The 17,221-nt window shown below is 41.7% G+C and overlaps 1 protein-coding gene across 1 annotated transcript; it reads right to left on the bottom strand.

Annotated features, from left to right (window-relative positions):
• Positions 1-852: 852 nt before the first annotated feature.
• On the bottom strand, positions 853-15,601 carry THAP12 (THAP domain containing 12). The gene is made up of 5 exons (XM_075113549.1): positions 15,334-15,601; positions 8,369-8,489; positions 6,726-6,833; positions 5,658-5,694; positions 853-5,378 (listed from the first exon to the last, which is right to left on the bottom strand). Exons 1-5 carry the CDS (start codon positions 15,420-15,422, stop codon positions 3,430-3,432), a joined length of 2,304 nt encoding a protein of 767 aa, XP_074969650.1. The 5' UTR covers positions 15,423-15,601; the 3' UTR covers positions 853-3,429.
• Positions 15,602-17,221: the final 1,620 nt, after the last annotated feature.

Below are 17,221 nucleotides of genomic sequence, written 5' to 3' on the forward strand. Positions count from 1 at the left end.
TCCATAACACTGTTATTTCCCAAAGTAAAGAAAACCTATAATGAACATGCATATTTTGAAATTGCTGCAGGTCTGTGTATGATTTCGAACTCCATTTTCTTTGCTGATGCCTCACTACTTACACATAGGCAAAATGTTGGGGGGACTGCTATTCTTTGTAAGAATTGTTTTCCTTAGGGAAAGTTGGGAGCATTAGAGGTCTGGAAGTTATTGAATGTTAAGCCTGCTTTGGGGTAACACCTATTGTTATTCTAGGTTAGCAACTGTTTCTTGAAACAGATCCAGCAGAGATTTATTTTCACCTTCTTAAAGTAATTGGGATGTTTCTGGCAACTCTGAGATTCGCAGTGTTTCACAGAAACAGAGCGCGGGGGGAACGGGGTGGCTGCACCCAGGATCATTAAGTGGTTCTGGCCCTCCGCTTCTTTACAGCAGAACCTTGGCAGCCAAACCAGTGGTTACAGGATTTCTTCAGCCAGTGACAGAAATAATGTTACAGGAGACAGAAAGCTACATACTATTTTTTGAAGAAGCAACAGTGATTTCTAACAGGAATTCTGTGCATGGGAAAAGGAAAGCGAGTTTGTGTACTCTGAAGATGAACATCGCCTTCACAAATCACAATCAGCTGAGCAGCTAAGGAAAATCCACTTTCCCTAAAATACATTAATTTCTCAGCAGTGATACTTAAAATAATTTAAGCAGACATATTGCTTTGTTACATAGAATGTGCCAAAAAGCCAGGTCAAAGCAAGGTAAATACCTCAGATGCACCCTTGAAATACTTAATGCCCTGAACTGGCATGATATTTATGATGACAATTTCCTCTGTCTCAAGAATCTGTTTTAAAAAAAAACAGAAGAGTAATCAAAATTTATCTTGGGTGATTATTTGTCCCATTTTCAGATACTTCTGTCAGTCTCTGACCTGCTCCAGCAATAGTGTTTGCTTTAAAATTGTATTACCAGATTCCACTTCAGTTCCATCCCTTCTCTGCACCCCCAGAAATAAGATGGGAACTGCTTCAGTCTCAGTAAACGGTTTTCCTCCACACAAATCTCTTCAGATAAAGGGGTACCAACCACTGCAATCTGCTATTCCTCCGCATCCCGCCAAGCCGTCGCTAATCAGACTACAGGTTCTTAAGTGATGCCCTGACATGCCTGAAGAATGAGGCATTCCTCACCAACAGGACAACTCACACAGGCTAAATAAGGAGCTTCTGCCCGATTACAGACAATCTAAGCACCTCTGTGAATGGCTGCGCAACAACCAAGCCCACCAAGCAGTCAAGGCTCTTGGAGGCAGCTAATTAGCAACACCAGTCACAACTGTATGTCTCAGCCGAGCTCCAGAGGACACTTCAGTGGCTAAAAGGGTGTTTTACTGCATCTCCCTTCTTCAATTTCCCTCAGCACATCGGTCAAAAAGATCTCATTTACACAGTTGGAAGGCAGCCTTCAGCTCTTTTGGCCAATTGTATGGCACTGGGTACCGAGCTTCCTTCCCCAGTTATGGCCGTAAGCCTGGGCTCACCCCGCCTTTATCGATAACAATTAATCAAGAACCTGACGTTACCGACACGGGGCTCACAAGCTCAGAGGTCACGACCACCTTGCGGTGCTGTCTTTAGCCGGGGAACTCACAGACATTCCCAGGATGGGAAAGATTCATTTATTTATTTTATTAAAATTGTAACTGAGATCTTCTTTAAAAAAAAGACAATTTTCCATACAGCTTCTAATGAAAAAATGCCTTTTTTTTTTAATAGCATTAACATAGATGTGGGCTATTTTCATATATTAAGAGGAACAGAGCAAGCTATTAGCTAAAACACTTTACTGATCGAGGCAACAATTGCATTAACACGAAAGCATGCCAGAAAGCATATACAGATAGCAGTGGAAAGAGAAGATAATACTTTTTTGAGCAATTTTTACTACTCCAATGTAAATAAAAGCTCCTGAAAGCATTTCTTAAGATGCACATAGCCACTTTAATACCTAAAATTACTTAGTAAAGGCTTCCCCCCCCCCCCCCCCCCCCAATTTCTTCTTAACGTTTCAATGCAATGAAACATTAAGAACTGTATTTGTCACAGTCTGTACAATCAAGCCATTTTCTGTTGCTGGGGGCCTTTCCCCCTGCAACCGGGAAGTACATAAAAGGACAACTGTAAATCAGTTGTAAAGCTGGCATGCATCAGGATAGCTGCAAAACTTAACTTTTTAACCATTTCAAATTTGATTTCCACCTGTTTCAGGCAGAACTTGACAATTAAAAGGCGTGTATTTAGCGCTATCTCAAAATATTTTAAAAAACCAACCCTTCAGGAGAACATACAGATCAAAAGTGCTTTTACACAAAGTATCCTGTGTCTTAAGACAACGCCACTCACTAGAACTGCAAAAACAACGGAGAAAAAAATTGCCAAAACTAAGAAGGTACCTTACAAAATACACCTTCTTGAAGAGGCACAGCTTTACTAAGAAATTCAATACTATGTAAAAAGCAATTCACATTTTATTTTAAATTGCAATAAACTGTACAAAAATGTTTCATTCTTGCCAAAAATAACAGCAATATTTTCCATCTTACTTCTAGACAAAGAATGAACTCTTATTTTAGTCTTTCGTGGGTGAGTTTACAAATAAACAGACAAGAAGATGCACGGGTTTGTGTCAGAGTCATGATAGAACGAGCAGATTTCAAAGTTTGTGGAATAAGTTCTAAGTTATTAGTGTCTTTTAGGAATTTCAATACTCCTGCCATGCCTCTTAAAAGCCTAAAGAAAAAAAAGAGAAGGTTTGTGTCTCACACAAAGGAATGTAAACAGTCATCCAGAGATGAAAGCAGCTGACTCCTCCAACAAAACCACAAACGTACCTCTATACCACTAACATTCACTTTACACCGAGAACAGTCCACGGCACGGGGATCGTGCAACAGCTGAATCCACTCTCCAAAACGCCAATTAAATATCCATCGAAGACTTTTTTAAAAAGTTTTCAAAAAGAATAAAATCCTAAGTAACAGAACTGAAATGGAATACGCTCTTTTTAACATTGGTTTTTTTCTTATCCTAATTTATAAGCAAGTGTGTAACAGCCCCATCCAATCTACAACCACAATTACTTTTTCCAAGATGCAATAAAGTAAACGAGCACCTAGTTAAGTCAATCAGATGCAAAAAGCACCTCTGCCAAGAGCACGGGCTTATTTTCAGGCTTGGTTTTGTTCACATAACACATTTAATGCGGACTAACAAAACATAATTTGGGTCACTGACCGTGGCTTCTTCAGCCCGAGACCTAAAATGGAAATACAATTGCAGTGATGTTACAGATTTCACAGTTGTTTTTTTTTCTTAGCGTTGGAACGTAATTAAGAAAAAGCTGTTTCAACAGATTGGTTAGAGCTTAAAAAAATTAAGAGTCTTCTGTTACTTCAGAGTTGTTTGAGGGAATAAAGTCTTCTTGAAATTCCACCTTATCTGGATAGAGTTTAATGTAGGTGTCCACCATTAAATCTAAGTCATGTTTGATATCAAAGTTTATGTTCAGCAAAGCCAGGTTGCATGACCTTTGCTCTCTCAAGGTGTTTTTCAGGTACGCCTTTAAGCGCTTCCGTCCTATCTCATATTTTTCATTCTCCACCTTCATCACTGGAAGTATGCACAAGACTTTAAGCAAGGCGTAAACGTTAGGGAAAAACTTGATGTCAGGCAAGTGAAGTGCTTCATAAATAGTAGCTGGAAGTTCAATATCTTTTCCTCTGTGCTTCCACTTGATTCTCCAACAATGAAGCTCAGCAGAAAGTGTGTCTGGATTAGGCAAGTCATTTTTATACATGTCAGCGTGATGCTCCTCAGACGTATTGAATTTCAGCTGCCCCATGACCGAGGGCACCAATGATAAACACTTAAGAGCTTTTAAATGTTGTTCTGAGAATATATCTTTTAATTCTTGAATAATATGCTCTACTGTGGGGACACTAAGGATTTCTTTGTAGTAATTTTCTGACGTTACTTCAGAGTCCAAGTTACCTTGTTGAGCCCTGCGAAATTTCCCTGGGAGTTTAATTTGTACATCCAGTTTGGTAGCCAAATTTGTTGCCTCCTCAAACCAAAATTCATGGTAAACTTCAATGTTCTCCATCACTTCATTCAGAGAATGCAACACTGCTGTTAAGCTGCTAGCCGCAAAGAACACATCTGATGTTTGTCCTTGGAGATTTTTTCCAAACGCTCTTGTAAAAGACAGGACATTTTTCAGAATTACAATAGTGACAATGAAGTCAAAATCTGTTAATGCACTTGAAAGTACAAACGCTCGGCCGGCAATGAAGTTGTTCCACCTGATGGACGAGTCGCTGCTTACCGCATCCAAGCACAGTACCAACGCTTGCATGAGGTCCACTAAAACCTCAAAAGTATCGTGCCTGCCTGTCCACTGAGAACGGCAGATCTCCTTCAGCTCATTACCCTTCTCCTCATTGTTCTGAAAAAGAACAGAAATTGTGTTGTCCAGTTCTAACAGTAATTGCGGAGACTGATTAAAAAGACAGTAAACTTCTTCGATTGTTCCTAACGCAATGGAAACGCCAACGACAGGAACAGATTTTGCCAGCCAAACATTTAAGGCACAAGAGGAACACAGCGTGTACACAGCTTGTGGGTACTTTTCCAAGAGTCTTGTAGCCACAACTTTCATTTTAGAAGCAAACCCGCTGGAGACGATGTAGGCTTGGCCACGGCAGTACTCCATGTTTAGTCCCCACTTTTCAGTAATAGTCGTGTGGAACTTTACAGCTAAGATTTCAGGATCAGCCTCATAAGGTAAAAACCCTATGAATTCTTCTCTTAGATTATGAGAATCATCAACAAACCTCACCAACACAGGCAAATGCTCCTCTCCCGCTATGTCTACTACTTCATCGGTGACAATAGAAAAGAAGTGCGAGTCTCTCACTTCCCTCAGTGTCTCTTCTCTAACACAGCTTTCACAGATCTCAAGCATTTGTTTCTGCTGAGTTTTTGAACAATACTCAAGATTGACTGCAGTCATCTCAAATCGTTTCCTCAGAACTTCATCCCCAGCATTAATTCTATATTCCAGCAGAGCCTGAAAGTTATCTGAAGTAAAAATACCTTCTGGAAGCTCATCAACACTATGGCCATCCAAAGGAATATTTTGTTTACCCATTAGGATCAAAATTTCAAACAAAGATTTCAGGTAATCTTTGTTTTCTCTTTCTTCCAGTGTTAAGGGAACAGCTTCTTCCTCTTGTTCTTCCCCTCCTTCCTCCGAGACGGCATTTTGTTCATTGCTTTCATTCAATTCTTGAGTTGCCTGTTCCCGCTCAAAAGCTTCATCAACTAGAAAACATAAAATACTGTGTCACGATAACATGAATGAAACATAACATTTGCTTTCCCCTCCTACTCCCATTACCTTTAAGTTACTGGAGTCCAAGGAAAAATGTTTCCAGTTTAAAAGCAAATGAGTGTTTTGGAAAGAGTTTAGACTGGCTGTCTGAATCAAGCAGCAGCTCAATTATCCTCCTGATACATGTAAACTTACAGTCACATGTCCCGCATGACCTTACCAGCCTTAATAACAAAGTTTTGATGAACTCGATTATTTTGCCTACTTACTCTTTTGTTGCTTCAGTGTCCTTATTTCATCTTCACTCTTTAAAAAACAACAAAAAACAAACCAAAAACCAAACTTATATTGATGATACTGTCTAGCACATGCTTTAAAATATTAAAGTACATCATGATCAGATACAAATATTGTAGATGAGATCATTTTAAGAGTGTTAATATTTACCAAAAAGTGCTAGGAAGTCCAAGAGAGAAGGAGGTTTCTTCAGGTTACTTTATTGCTGCCACGACACAGATCTACTGACTACGTGAGAGCAGTTTGCTGCTACTGCTTAGAACCCCATATTTATATTAAGAGTTTGTTCAATATATATTTTATAATTATTCTTAAATAGATTCCATTAAAGAAATCTGTTTCACTATGAACACGCACTGCCAGTAGACAGAACCACCTTTAACTCTATTTTCAGTCAATAAACAGACTCAAACTCACAAAAAATTATTTAGAATTTGTCTGTAATTTTCCAACATATAAGCAGAGTTTAGGAGTTGAATTCCTCTTGTCAGTATACTTATAACGACAGAGACCTAGAGACACTTTCTCTGTAAATGACACAAAAGAGGTATCGACAAGATGCAATTCCACAAGAAACTGCTTGATCTTGGTTTTATACGTGGATCTACTTCTCAAGAACAAGCTAAAACAAGCATGTCTGAATTGGTGCAGACTTGAAAAGTTAAACAACGTGTGAACTGAAGATCACAATCAATACACAGCAAGGATTTCGCGGTACTATGCATAAGTTGTAGTCAGCGCTGTAAGAACAAACAAAAGGAAGATATGCACTTTCTTTGGAAGACGGAATCAGCTCTGGATCAACGCATTTCATTTCCAGCCTATTGCATTAAGCCTCCCTTAGTTGATAAAATTTATCAGCATAATATTTGGGCATTTAACTTATAATCAACAAAAAGATACTAGACTAGGCAGTATAGAAAAAGCAAACACCCAATTGTTAAATATTGTTATTTGAGACTTTTACCCAAAAGTTTCACATGAACTTACTTACTTTTATTTTTTTAATAATAAAAAGAAGTCTTACATTAAATACTTACCAGCTCTTTTATCCTTTTCCGATGTCTGCTGTGTGGATTGTTCAAATGACTCGTAAGATCAAATATAGTTGGCACAGCATTATCCCGTAAAACCGTTCTGTAAGGGCTCTGCAGGAAGACAGACATCTAGATGAGGGATATCTCTGGGAGGTTCTCCCTCTCCATGCACTAAAAGCCCCCAGACCTTCAGATGCCATTTTTTCCTCCTTTTTTTTTAAAAAAAAAGTATTTTCACTTTCTGATGTTTCAAAACAAAGAGAAAGCTATGTCATCCGCTTTTTAGGATATCAAGAGAACACTGAACATGAGAAGGGAGATACTTAAAAGAACCCCACCATTCTAACCCAAACCATAAACACCTTTTCTTGCCCATTATCTTCACATCAAAGACCCCAGATGCAATAATTAATACCATAATACAATGGGGGTTTTTTCTGGATAAAAAGACATCTATGCATCAGAAAGGAAACCTTTTGTTACTATTAAACTTTGGGGTTTATTACTTATTTCACAATTCTAGATGCAATCACATAACCATTTTCACAATAAAAATGTTCAACTCCTTCGTTATGTAGACTTAGGAATTCCAGAAACCACTACTGTGAAAGATCATATTGAAGGAAAATGTATCTGTCAAATAAGCAGGAGGAAGAAAAGACTTCTAGACGATCATGTAAATGTTTCTAGCAGTTAAAGAAAAATTTTGTTTGGATATATTATAAACTTACATGTCTAAACTGGCTAATTTCCAGTAAGTACAGGATTTTAACTGATTATGTTTACACTGTCATTAGACTGAAATACATTTTAAACAAACTGAGTTTCATAAAGCATCATTTCAGATTCAGAATTATCTCCAACATTCGTTTGCTTCTGGGATGCTGGCTGCTCAGAGACCCTGCCATGTGTAACACCGCCAGGAGCTCCAAGTCTGACCTGTGTATTTTAATTATCCTTAATAACTAAAGGACTGATCTTGCCTACATATTAATGTAAAATTCAGCCTGGAAATTAAAACTTGATACAAAGCCCCAAATCCACCATTTCCAACTGTTATGTAAGCTGTTATAATCAGCATTATCATGTTAACAAGAAGCATTAAAAGCTATTATTTCATTAACAGGAAATAGTGCGCTGATTTTAGCTGGATAAAATATAACAGGAAGCAAATGCTTGACAGCTGCAAAGAATGTTTAAACCTCTTGGCCACAACAGAGTAATTTAACTGAATCTCGCTCGCTTCAGTAACAGCACATTAATGATATTAAATAATTAGAGGTATGCAAACTTACATACTTCCACCCAATAAATTTATATAATGTTGTAACATCTAGTGACAATAAACAAAATGAGCATTGCTTTGCGTGAGGAAAGAACTGCAGTGAAGACCAGGGCTCCACAAACATATTAAACCAGCGGGAGCAGCTCTGCTTTTCTCTTCCCCAGCTGCTCATTTCCACCTCATCCTTTGTGCCAACATCTGCGATGCCCCAGACCATGACAATGATCTCAATTAAGACTAAGAGATTAATTTTCCCAGGGACCAGTTACCCAGGAGATCAAAGATTAAAACGCAGTGTTCTGATGAAAAACGTTAGTCACATTTTGCAAGACGTAACAAACAAACGCTTGGTTTTACTTACGCTTCGACATATCATAGAAGTCTCAAAATGTTTAGCACACAATCTGTAATGCTTGTTGAGTTGATCTGGAGTTTTATCTTCTAAATCTGCCCTTCGACAGTTCTCTACCCATCTTTGACATCTGCATGCAAGCAAAAGAATTAGCTAGTTTTAAGATAAAACAAAATCCCCTACAATTTCAAACAGTACTCAAAATTGGAGTGCAGCGAGACCTGCGCTTTGTGCACAGCTAAGGAAAGTTCTGTATGCCTTCCGCGTAACTTACCATCACATCTTTTTAAAAAAAATTTGTTTTCTCCTTTTGTTCACCGCTTAACACTGCCTCAGCAGATTCAGGAATCTTCTCCCTTAATTTATACGTTTTCGCCTTTGTCTCTCACACACACACAGAGCAGATTGTAAGGCACTTGCTCATGAAACTGACCATTTAATTCTTAAGAATTTAACCTTAATAAGTTAAAAAAGAATGAGATGTGCTTGCTGACTAAAGTCAAAGTTTTCGAAGGCAGCTATTAAAATAGTTGCCTTCTCTGCCTCCCTCCAAAACACAGCATTTTTCTTACTTATTGTGGTCACTGGGGAGTTTATAGTAGATTTTTGAAAAGGGAAATAATAATTAAAAAAAAAACAATCATTCTACAGATAGCGCTCACATGCCTGAAGTAAGTTTTTGTTAGATGTGTATTTTTACAACAGTTACTTCTGCTTTGGAATAGTTATCTGAGATTTAACACAGAGCTAAAGAAACATTTCCCCTACTAACAGGGCTCCTTTCAGATACCCAAGAAACTGTTTCCTCTGGTGAGTAAAACACTTGCAGTAATTGATGCAAATGCATTAGTCAGCTTGTACTTCCCCCCACCGGGGTCTCTGCAATCACTTTCTTGCTATGGGGTGCTACGAGCAGCAACATGCATAGACTGATTCTGCACAGCTACTCCAGTAAAACCGATCTGCTGTTTCATTTGTGCAGTAAAAATATGTATGTAAATTAACAAGACACCAGCAGCTATTGATATCTCTGTATTTAAAAGTTTTTTTTAAAAAACCAAAACATTTCCTTCCTGCAAAAACAACCCTCCGCAGCTGCATTATTTTAATGTGCCTGCTTACACCTTGTGGCACCACAGAGCCACCAATTCACAATGGCACATAAGTCAACAGTGAGTCGAAAAGGTACCATGCAGATGACTAAAAACCTTCACATGAACACGACGGATGATTTGTTTGTTATTCTAACTGTACAGAGGGGTTACACGAGCTCCCATTCCTCCGAGGGTAAATCCTTCCCCAGACAAGCTCAAAAATGCCAGAAGCAGCTACATTATAAAGAATTACAGTGATATCACGATAATTCTACACCAAGAGAAGAAGGAACTTTCACTACAGTCTCAGTGACTTATTTTACTTTACAATCCACCACTTTACTACATACTTTTCAACATGGACTCGTATTTCAAAGTGTTGTGGTGTCATTTTTTATTAATTGGTACATGTTGGCAATGTCCACAAAGTTCCAGGAACCTCCACAGAGAAGTTACATGAAGAGTCTGCTGTTTCAGCAGGGCAAAGTGGGGGAGATCTCCCCTCAACCCAATCATTGCTGAAGTTCATGAAAGTGAAAAAATTACTTGATCCACTTTAAAACAAAAGGCTTTAAATCTTCTTTTTTATTCCTAAAGTAAAAAGAAGACGGGTCCTGACCAAACAAACAGCTAGAAGTTATGAGAAAGCAATTTTATTATTATTAGTTTTGACTGCAAACATGGAATTATTGCTCACAGAGGCAAGAAGGAAGGAAAATAATTAGTGATTATTCAACAATTTGGAATGAAGGCTGTCTCGCCAGACATTTTGGTGGGCAGCCCAAAGGAGGAAATCCACAGCTCTGAGTAGATACACCATCACCTCTACTTTAACCGAGTACAGCAAAGGGTGACTGTGAAGATGAACGGGGGCAATCCTGGATCCTGATCTCTGCTGGCTGAACCATTTGTGCATCTTAATTTTTCGTTCATGCAAAATACCAAAGTAACAGTTTCAGCAAGTGCTGTAAAATAGAAATAATTTCTAATACTGCTCTCACAAACCTACACAATGTACCCTTAACAATAACGTAAAATAATAAGAAAACCAATACCATTTCTTGCACAATTTTTTTGTCACCACCAACCTTGTACTCTTGCCTGGACCATGCAATCACACCACCAGAAGAACAGGAAGAGCGTTCTTCATTTAACCAAATGGTATAAGCAGAGTCTTTTTACAGGGGAGACCTTTAGCATGCAGATTATATTGAAACTGGCTCTCATACTTTCTGAGTGGGTGCTGATTACTAGATAACTCATTAAAGGTGATTGCATCGGGCTGTCACAAAGGCTGATGAGCCTCCCTTATGGTCAGTGGGGAGGGTTTCAGTCCAGGGGGGTATCCAGAGGAAGAGCCTGACCCTAGTGGTCCTACCTGCCTCTCTCAGTGACTCAGGGGAGCCGAGGAAGACTGCCAGGGAGCAAAGGCAGTGCCCCTCACATTATGATAACTCCTCTAAATCCCCTCCTGGCAACCACACAGGGACAAACCTAGATGCAGCATTGCTGTTACCAAACTGGCACACAGTTGTCAAGGTCAGTCAAATATCAGCCTCAATCCCTTCACTTCCAATGTTGCTGCCCACCAGAGAACAAGTAGATACTAGTAATAACCAGGGACCAGGTCAGAGTAATGAGTGATGGTGAAAGACATTGTGAGCTTTTCAGACAGGACTTACTCGGGAAACGAGTCTCACAAAGATTAAATTAATCACCCAACACTCCTCTCCCTTCCCAACTTCCTCCAGTTACATAGAAGCGGCTGCAGCCGTTGCCTGAAGTCAACACTGAGCACACGATCGGAAAGAATCTGGCATGCAGAGCCCCAGTTTGTGGATCCTGATCAGACACAAGCATCAAGCTCCTCATCCCATCGGAGCCGCGGATCGGTAGCTGGAGCTCTAGACACGTAGGAAACTACGGGCAAAGGCTGGACCATTGACATTTTGTCAGGTAGCTACAGGACTAGAGGGAGATGGCAGAGGTTTTGCAACTGGACTCAAACATGCAAACTCCATCTGAGTCTATACTCAACCCTTCAGTCTTGCTGCAGGTTTGGCTCCAAATCGAATGTTCTCCAAGGAATGAAAGAACAAAGAAAAAGTTCAGAGCCCTGAAATCACCCAACATAGTTCTGCGTGGTTGGCAGTGTTGGTTTGATGGTTGGACTTGATGATCCTAGAGGTCTTTTCCAACCTTAATGATTCTATGATCCAAGCAGCACTTCAAAAGATTTTAGAATAGTTATGTGTAAAATTTTCTCCAGTTTTTTAGTATTCAGCTAATGCACACAATATACTGTTGCACAAGTGCTTTAGCTGCAAAGTATTTGGCACAAATTAAACACTGTTTCAATGCAGTGTATTACACCACTGCCTAGGCATCGCTCATTAGCTTTTAAGGTGGTTTTCTTCAGTCACAAGCCTTGTGTTTTCCGAGATCTGCTGACACCTCATGGAAGCTCAAATGGCATTTTATTTAGGCACAGATAGAGTGTAACCCATTTATGTTACCTCAGTATTGGTCAACCACAGTAAAAGAGCATCTCTTTGCTTAAGAAGTGTTCTGTTCTAAATATTCACACCTCACCTTCACTCAAACCACCATGACAAACAGACTCAGAAACACAGATGAGGGTTAAACAGACAGATCTTTCTGTGGGGATCACTGCCTAGACCGTATAAAACTATAAAATATGCATCCTTATTGAGGTAACAGAAGAGTCTATTTATGTTAATGTTTGACACTGTATACCATCCATTAAATGCAGCTGGTTCTTTACCAAAGCCTAATCTGTGCACCCCTTCTCATTTTCTCAGGTAGCCTCAATAAATGAAGCTGGTCTTAACTAACTGGTTAGCTCTCACAGACTTGCTAACGCTCAAAGATGAGACTTAGAATGTCTAACTGGAACTGCTTAGCACCAAACTGGGAAAACATAAAGGCTGTTATTCAGTTATTGTGGAAAAACTGAAAGCAGTAATGTAGTAGACACAGTTTACCTGGGACTATGTATTTCTCACCAATGATTTTTTTCTAAACTTAAAATGTATTTTTAAAGATGTGTTCTAATGCTGTTATACTCAACCTTCTCACTGTAAGCTGCCAAGTGCAAACAATGTATCTTTGGCATAAAGTACTTTACTTGCCAGACCAGTTTGACCTATAACAGTAAGGGGTTTCTGTGACTGCAAGGAGTCCAAGCAACACATTGTCATTCACAACTGCAGCTGACTGGTGTAGTTCAAACCGGAGAACAAACTGTTAACATCTTCCGGTCGATAAAGCCAAAAGGTTGCATGGTTCTGTCAATCTTTAAATGCTGTTATTAAAACAGAACATATGATCAACTTTGGACATTTTAACATAGGTTTAAATGAGAAAGGTGTAGGATATTGGGGGGAAAATCTTGTAGAGAACTTAAACTGTTATCCTTGCCACTGCATGGTTTTAAGAGCACAATAAAGATGCTAGAAACAGTTTAGGTATAGCTTATCCTTCCTTTGGACAGTGGAAAGGTCCATATGATCCTTCCGGGTCAATTTTAACTCTACTTTCTTCTATTCTGTTAGAGGAACATTAATGGTATTAGCCTGAACTACTTCAAAGGGATTATGAAACAGCCATACACTCAGAAAGCGTAGTTACTCTCACACTGTAGAAATGTTAAGCCAGTACATGATTCCTAAAACCATGCCTGCGATCCACTTCAATGTTTGCAAAAGAAACATCCATAAATCTTTATCGTTCCAACTCATTGTAGCTGACATGCATTTTTTTTTCCATAAGATTTTCATTTCTAAACCTCCACATATGGTGGTTAAAAGTAGCAGTAGTCTAATTCCAAAATTTAGTAAAAAAATATTTAAAATTAGTGCATTGTTTAATTAACTGCACATTTTTTATATATCTCTGCATTGCTACCATGGAAAACATTCATTCAACATGCCTTTCAATAGACAAATTATAAACTCAAGGGGGTGTTTTCTTCATACCACAAACTGTCACATATTGACCAATTTTGCACAACTTGACACGACTCAGACTTTACAGCATGGACTCCTTACAAATTAAGACCAAAGTTGAGACAGCACCACATCTCTTGAATTCCGCACGAACTGCAGTCATTCCTCTGACTGCGTAAGAACCTGCAGCTTTCACAGGATGGAGGATGGAAAGAGACAATGCTAAGAGTGAATCACCCAAATGAAAGGTTAAGAGTAGGGGATCAGCTATTTCAACTTCAGTTTTCATTAAAAGCATAAACATATGCCACATGGATTGTACTAGAAAACCTTGTAGCATACGGGCATCAGAAAGAGGTTTGGTTATCCTCACTTTAATGCAAGTAATACAGCTTTTCGTGTCTTCTTTTGAAACGGCTTTACAGGGGACTGTTTTCTTAGAAAAAACTGCACCCACAATTCCCATGGGTTCTGAAGTTTTCCAACAACCAGGCCAAGCAGCTTCAAGGAAGGAAGGAAGCAACTATATTCAATGGTTGGACTTGATGATGATAGAGGTCTTTTCCAACCTTAACAATTCTATGATTCTGTAGATCGGCAAAAATTTCAGCCTTAATTACTTACTGTTAAGAGAGAGATAACTGGTGTTGCTCTAGCACCTTTGCACCTTCCAAAATTTTAAGTAGCAAGTTAAGTCGAACAACTTTAAGAGCATTATGTAGATTTAAAGGTGAACTTCTATGTGATGGTTGTTATGTCTAATGCATATTTATTTTTCATGGTATCTTCCGTGGCCTCTCACTCACACACTTCTTGCTCTACCAGTGCACCATCCCTGCTTTCCACCCATTGGGAACTTGAATATCCCACCACTTTTGCTGTTGCTCATGATGCTTCACCACCAAACATCATCCTGTCAATCCTGTGACAGCTGCCTGTCATATTGGCGCCTATTTGTCATGCACACACCTCATTGTCCAGTGCCGCATGCCTCTATACACACGCTACAGCTGACAGACTTCCACCACCTGAGCCAGCGCTAGCCCTGTGTGGGCTCCCCTGCTTCATCCCATTGCTCCTGCACCCCTCCAGCTGCCCCACACCCCTAATAGATGTGCACCTCCTCCCACACCCAGCAGAGCCAGGCAGCACCTCACAGCCAGACACTCCTTCACACCCTGCACAGCCAGGCAGCCCCTCACTCCCTCAGCCCCCCCACTCCCCTCAGAGCCAGGCAGCACCCCACTCCCTTCACCGCCCCCCACTCCCTCAGCACACCACTCCCTTCACAGCCAAGCAGCCCCTCACTCCCTCAGCCCCTTACTGCCCTCACAGCCAGGCAGCCCCCCCTCCTCTCACAGACAGGGTCCCCCTCCCACACCCCTCACAACCAGGCACCCCCTCACACCCCACAGAGTCAGGCAGCCCCTCACCCCCTCAGGCCCCACACCGCACAGAGACAAGCAACCCCTCAGACCCAGGCACCCTCTCTCACACCCAGGCAGCCACCCCAAGGAGACGCGCCCCCCCTCCGGTGCAGGGTGGAGGGCTGAAGAAGGGGCGGCGGCGGCGGCGCATGCGCAGCCGCTCGCCCGCCTCCCCGCCGCAGGCCGGAGGGTCCCGCGGAGCCCCGCCCCCCCGGCGCCACAGCGCGCGCGGCCTCCGCCGGGAGCGGCGGCAGCTCCGGGCGGCCCGTTGCACTGCACCGCAGCGCGTCCGCCCCGGTGAGGAAAGGGGCTGCGAGGGACGGGAGGAGGGAGGGAGGCGCCTCTCCGCCGCGGCATCTCCTCAGGCGGAGCGGACAGCTGCGGGCCGGCGGGGCCTGAGGAGAAAGGCGAGCCCGCCCCCGGCCCAAACCCGCCCCTCTGCGGCGCGGGCTGCCCTCCTGAGGCGGCGCCGGCGGCGGTCTCACCTGACGGGGTCCCGGGGGAAGCGGAAGAAGGCCAGGTCGGACTGGGTGCTCTTGCGGGTGCAGTTGGGAGCCGCACAGAAGTTCGGCATGGTCCCGCAGATTGGCGCCGCTGCCCCTTTAAATCGGCGGGCCGGGGGGGGGGGTGTGCGTGTGTGGGGTGGAGGAGGAGGAGGAGGAGGACGGGGGGGAGGGAGGGAGTAAGGAAGGGGGGAGGAGGGGTAGGGGCAGGGTGGGGAAGCGGCTCCACACTGCTGTGAGCGGCCGGGAGGATTCACCGCCGCCCTCCGCGGGGACACGAACCGCCTCCTTCCCACAGTGCGCTGCGCCCGGCCGCCCGCCGGCGGGAGGGAGCGGCTGCGCATGCGCCCTGGAGCGCGCGCGGGCCGGCTGGCGGCGCGCCTGCGCGGGGGGGGGGGGGGGCAGTGGTGGTGAAGCCGTGCATGCGCAGAGGGGAACAACGCATCTCTGCTACATCATGTTCGCTTTAAAAGTGAACTTCGGGTGTAGAATGGGATAATAATCTTTTTCTCTTGCTTGTTTTCTTGTCTTCTGCTTTTAAGGAAGATGTTACTGCAGAGCCCGGCTGGATAATGAGAGAAACCACAAGTGTTTTAAGCAATAAAGTAACCCAGCAGGGAGCATACCTAGTAGGAAACCTTTGCCAGGTCTGTCATAGGTAAAAATGAAACAAAGATTAGAAAAAAAGAAAGGGGAAATAGAAAATTGGTTATTTGGAAGAAGAAGAAGAAAGACTCATTGAGCAAATGTGGCCGGCTGGTGGTTTGGAGAAGTAGATCTAGCAGCTATGAGGGGTAGAAGTGCTGATGGCATGTGATAATTGTTCCAGGTGTAAAAACGCTACAGGGTAAGAGTTCAGCTTTGACACATCTTTTATGTATCTTTACAATCACATAAAAAGCATCCCGACATGGAGATTTGCAGGGCTTTAAGAAGAATAATCCAAATATATGAAGATGTCGAAGTATGTGTCTTTTCAAAAAAAGTGCATAAAGGAAAACCAGAAATATTCATTTGATTCCTTCTGGCTGGTTTAAAAATGTGTATGTTTTTTTTATTTAGTGTGAGTAGGACAAAAGCTGTCTTTTCTGTGAGGAAGCCTTGTCATCAAGTGCCCTTTGAATTTAGATTCCCAAAGCATATTTCATTGGACTAATTTCAACAGCATCGGTTTACTTGGTGTTAATTCTTTGGCAGATTTCAAACTCGGGCAGGTAGCTGAGTTCACTCCTTTTAGGCAGTTTTGAGTAGTCATTTAAGCCAATGCTAAAGGTAAGTTGAGCTGCACCTGACGGCTTTCGCTTTACTGGGCAATCACCAACATTTACATACAGCGACGTATTTAAAGGAGTTAATCAGCTAAGTCACTTTTTTTAAATACACTCATTTACCTTTAGGTTAGATTTAATTCAGGTAGCTGCCCTCTGATTTGCTGTGCAGATTGCACAAACGTTCATGTTGACGGAATGCAGAGGAGAGAGCACAATCATCTTCAACTGCAGTAATAGTTTAGTGGCATGACTGCATAATGCTAATGTGAAGCGCCCTGATTTTCAAACACTTTTAAAACCCATTTCGTTTTTAAAAAATACTTCTTTGCCCTTAAATAATTATCTTTTGCCCAAGATGGAAGGGCCTTTTCCCCTCCAACTTGATGCACCAAAGTGCATGTGTGCTGAAACTCCTCCTCAGTGTTCTGAACAAACAAAACCAGAACATGATAGTCCTATATTAGAGATAAATTAGCCGCGGCACGTACTTCTGAGCAGCTACTTCTGACCGAAGCTTGTTTTGATGTTGCATCGTGTGAATCACTATACAAGCATGTTATGGCTGTTCTTTTCTAAATGTGTATATATTTGCATATGAG

This window comes from Phalacrocorax aristotelis, chromosome 1, assembly GCF_949628215.1.
Source record: "Phalacrocorax aristotelis chromosome 1, bGulAri2.1, whole genome shotgun sequence".
Lineage (NCBI taxonomy): Eukaryota > Metazoa > Chordata > Aves > Suliformes > Phalacrocoracidae > Phalacrocorax > Phalacrocorax aristotelis.

Excerpts from the sequence above, each read along its gene's own strand:
- THAP12 (XM_075113549.1), bottom strand. The coding sequence starts at position 15,422 with ATGCCGAACTTCTGTGCGGCTCCCAACTGCACCCGCAAGAGCACCCAG. Across the intron at positions 5,695-6,725 it reads GGAAAAGGATAAAAGAGCTG|AGTGAAGATGAAATAAGGAC; the intron begins GTAAGTATTTAA and ends TGTTTTTTAAAG. Across the intron at positions 5,379-5,657 it reads GACACTGAAGCAACAAAAGA|TTGATGAAGCTTTTGAGCGG; the intron begins GTAAGTAGGCAA and ends TATGTTTTCTAG.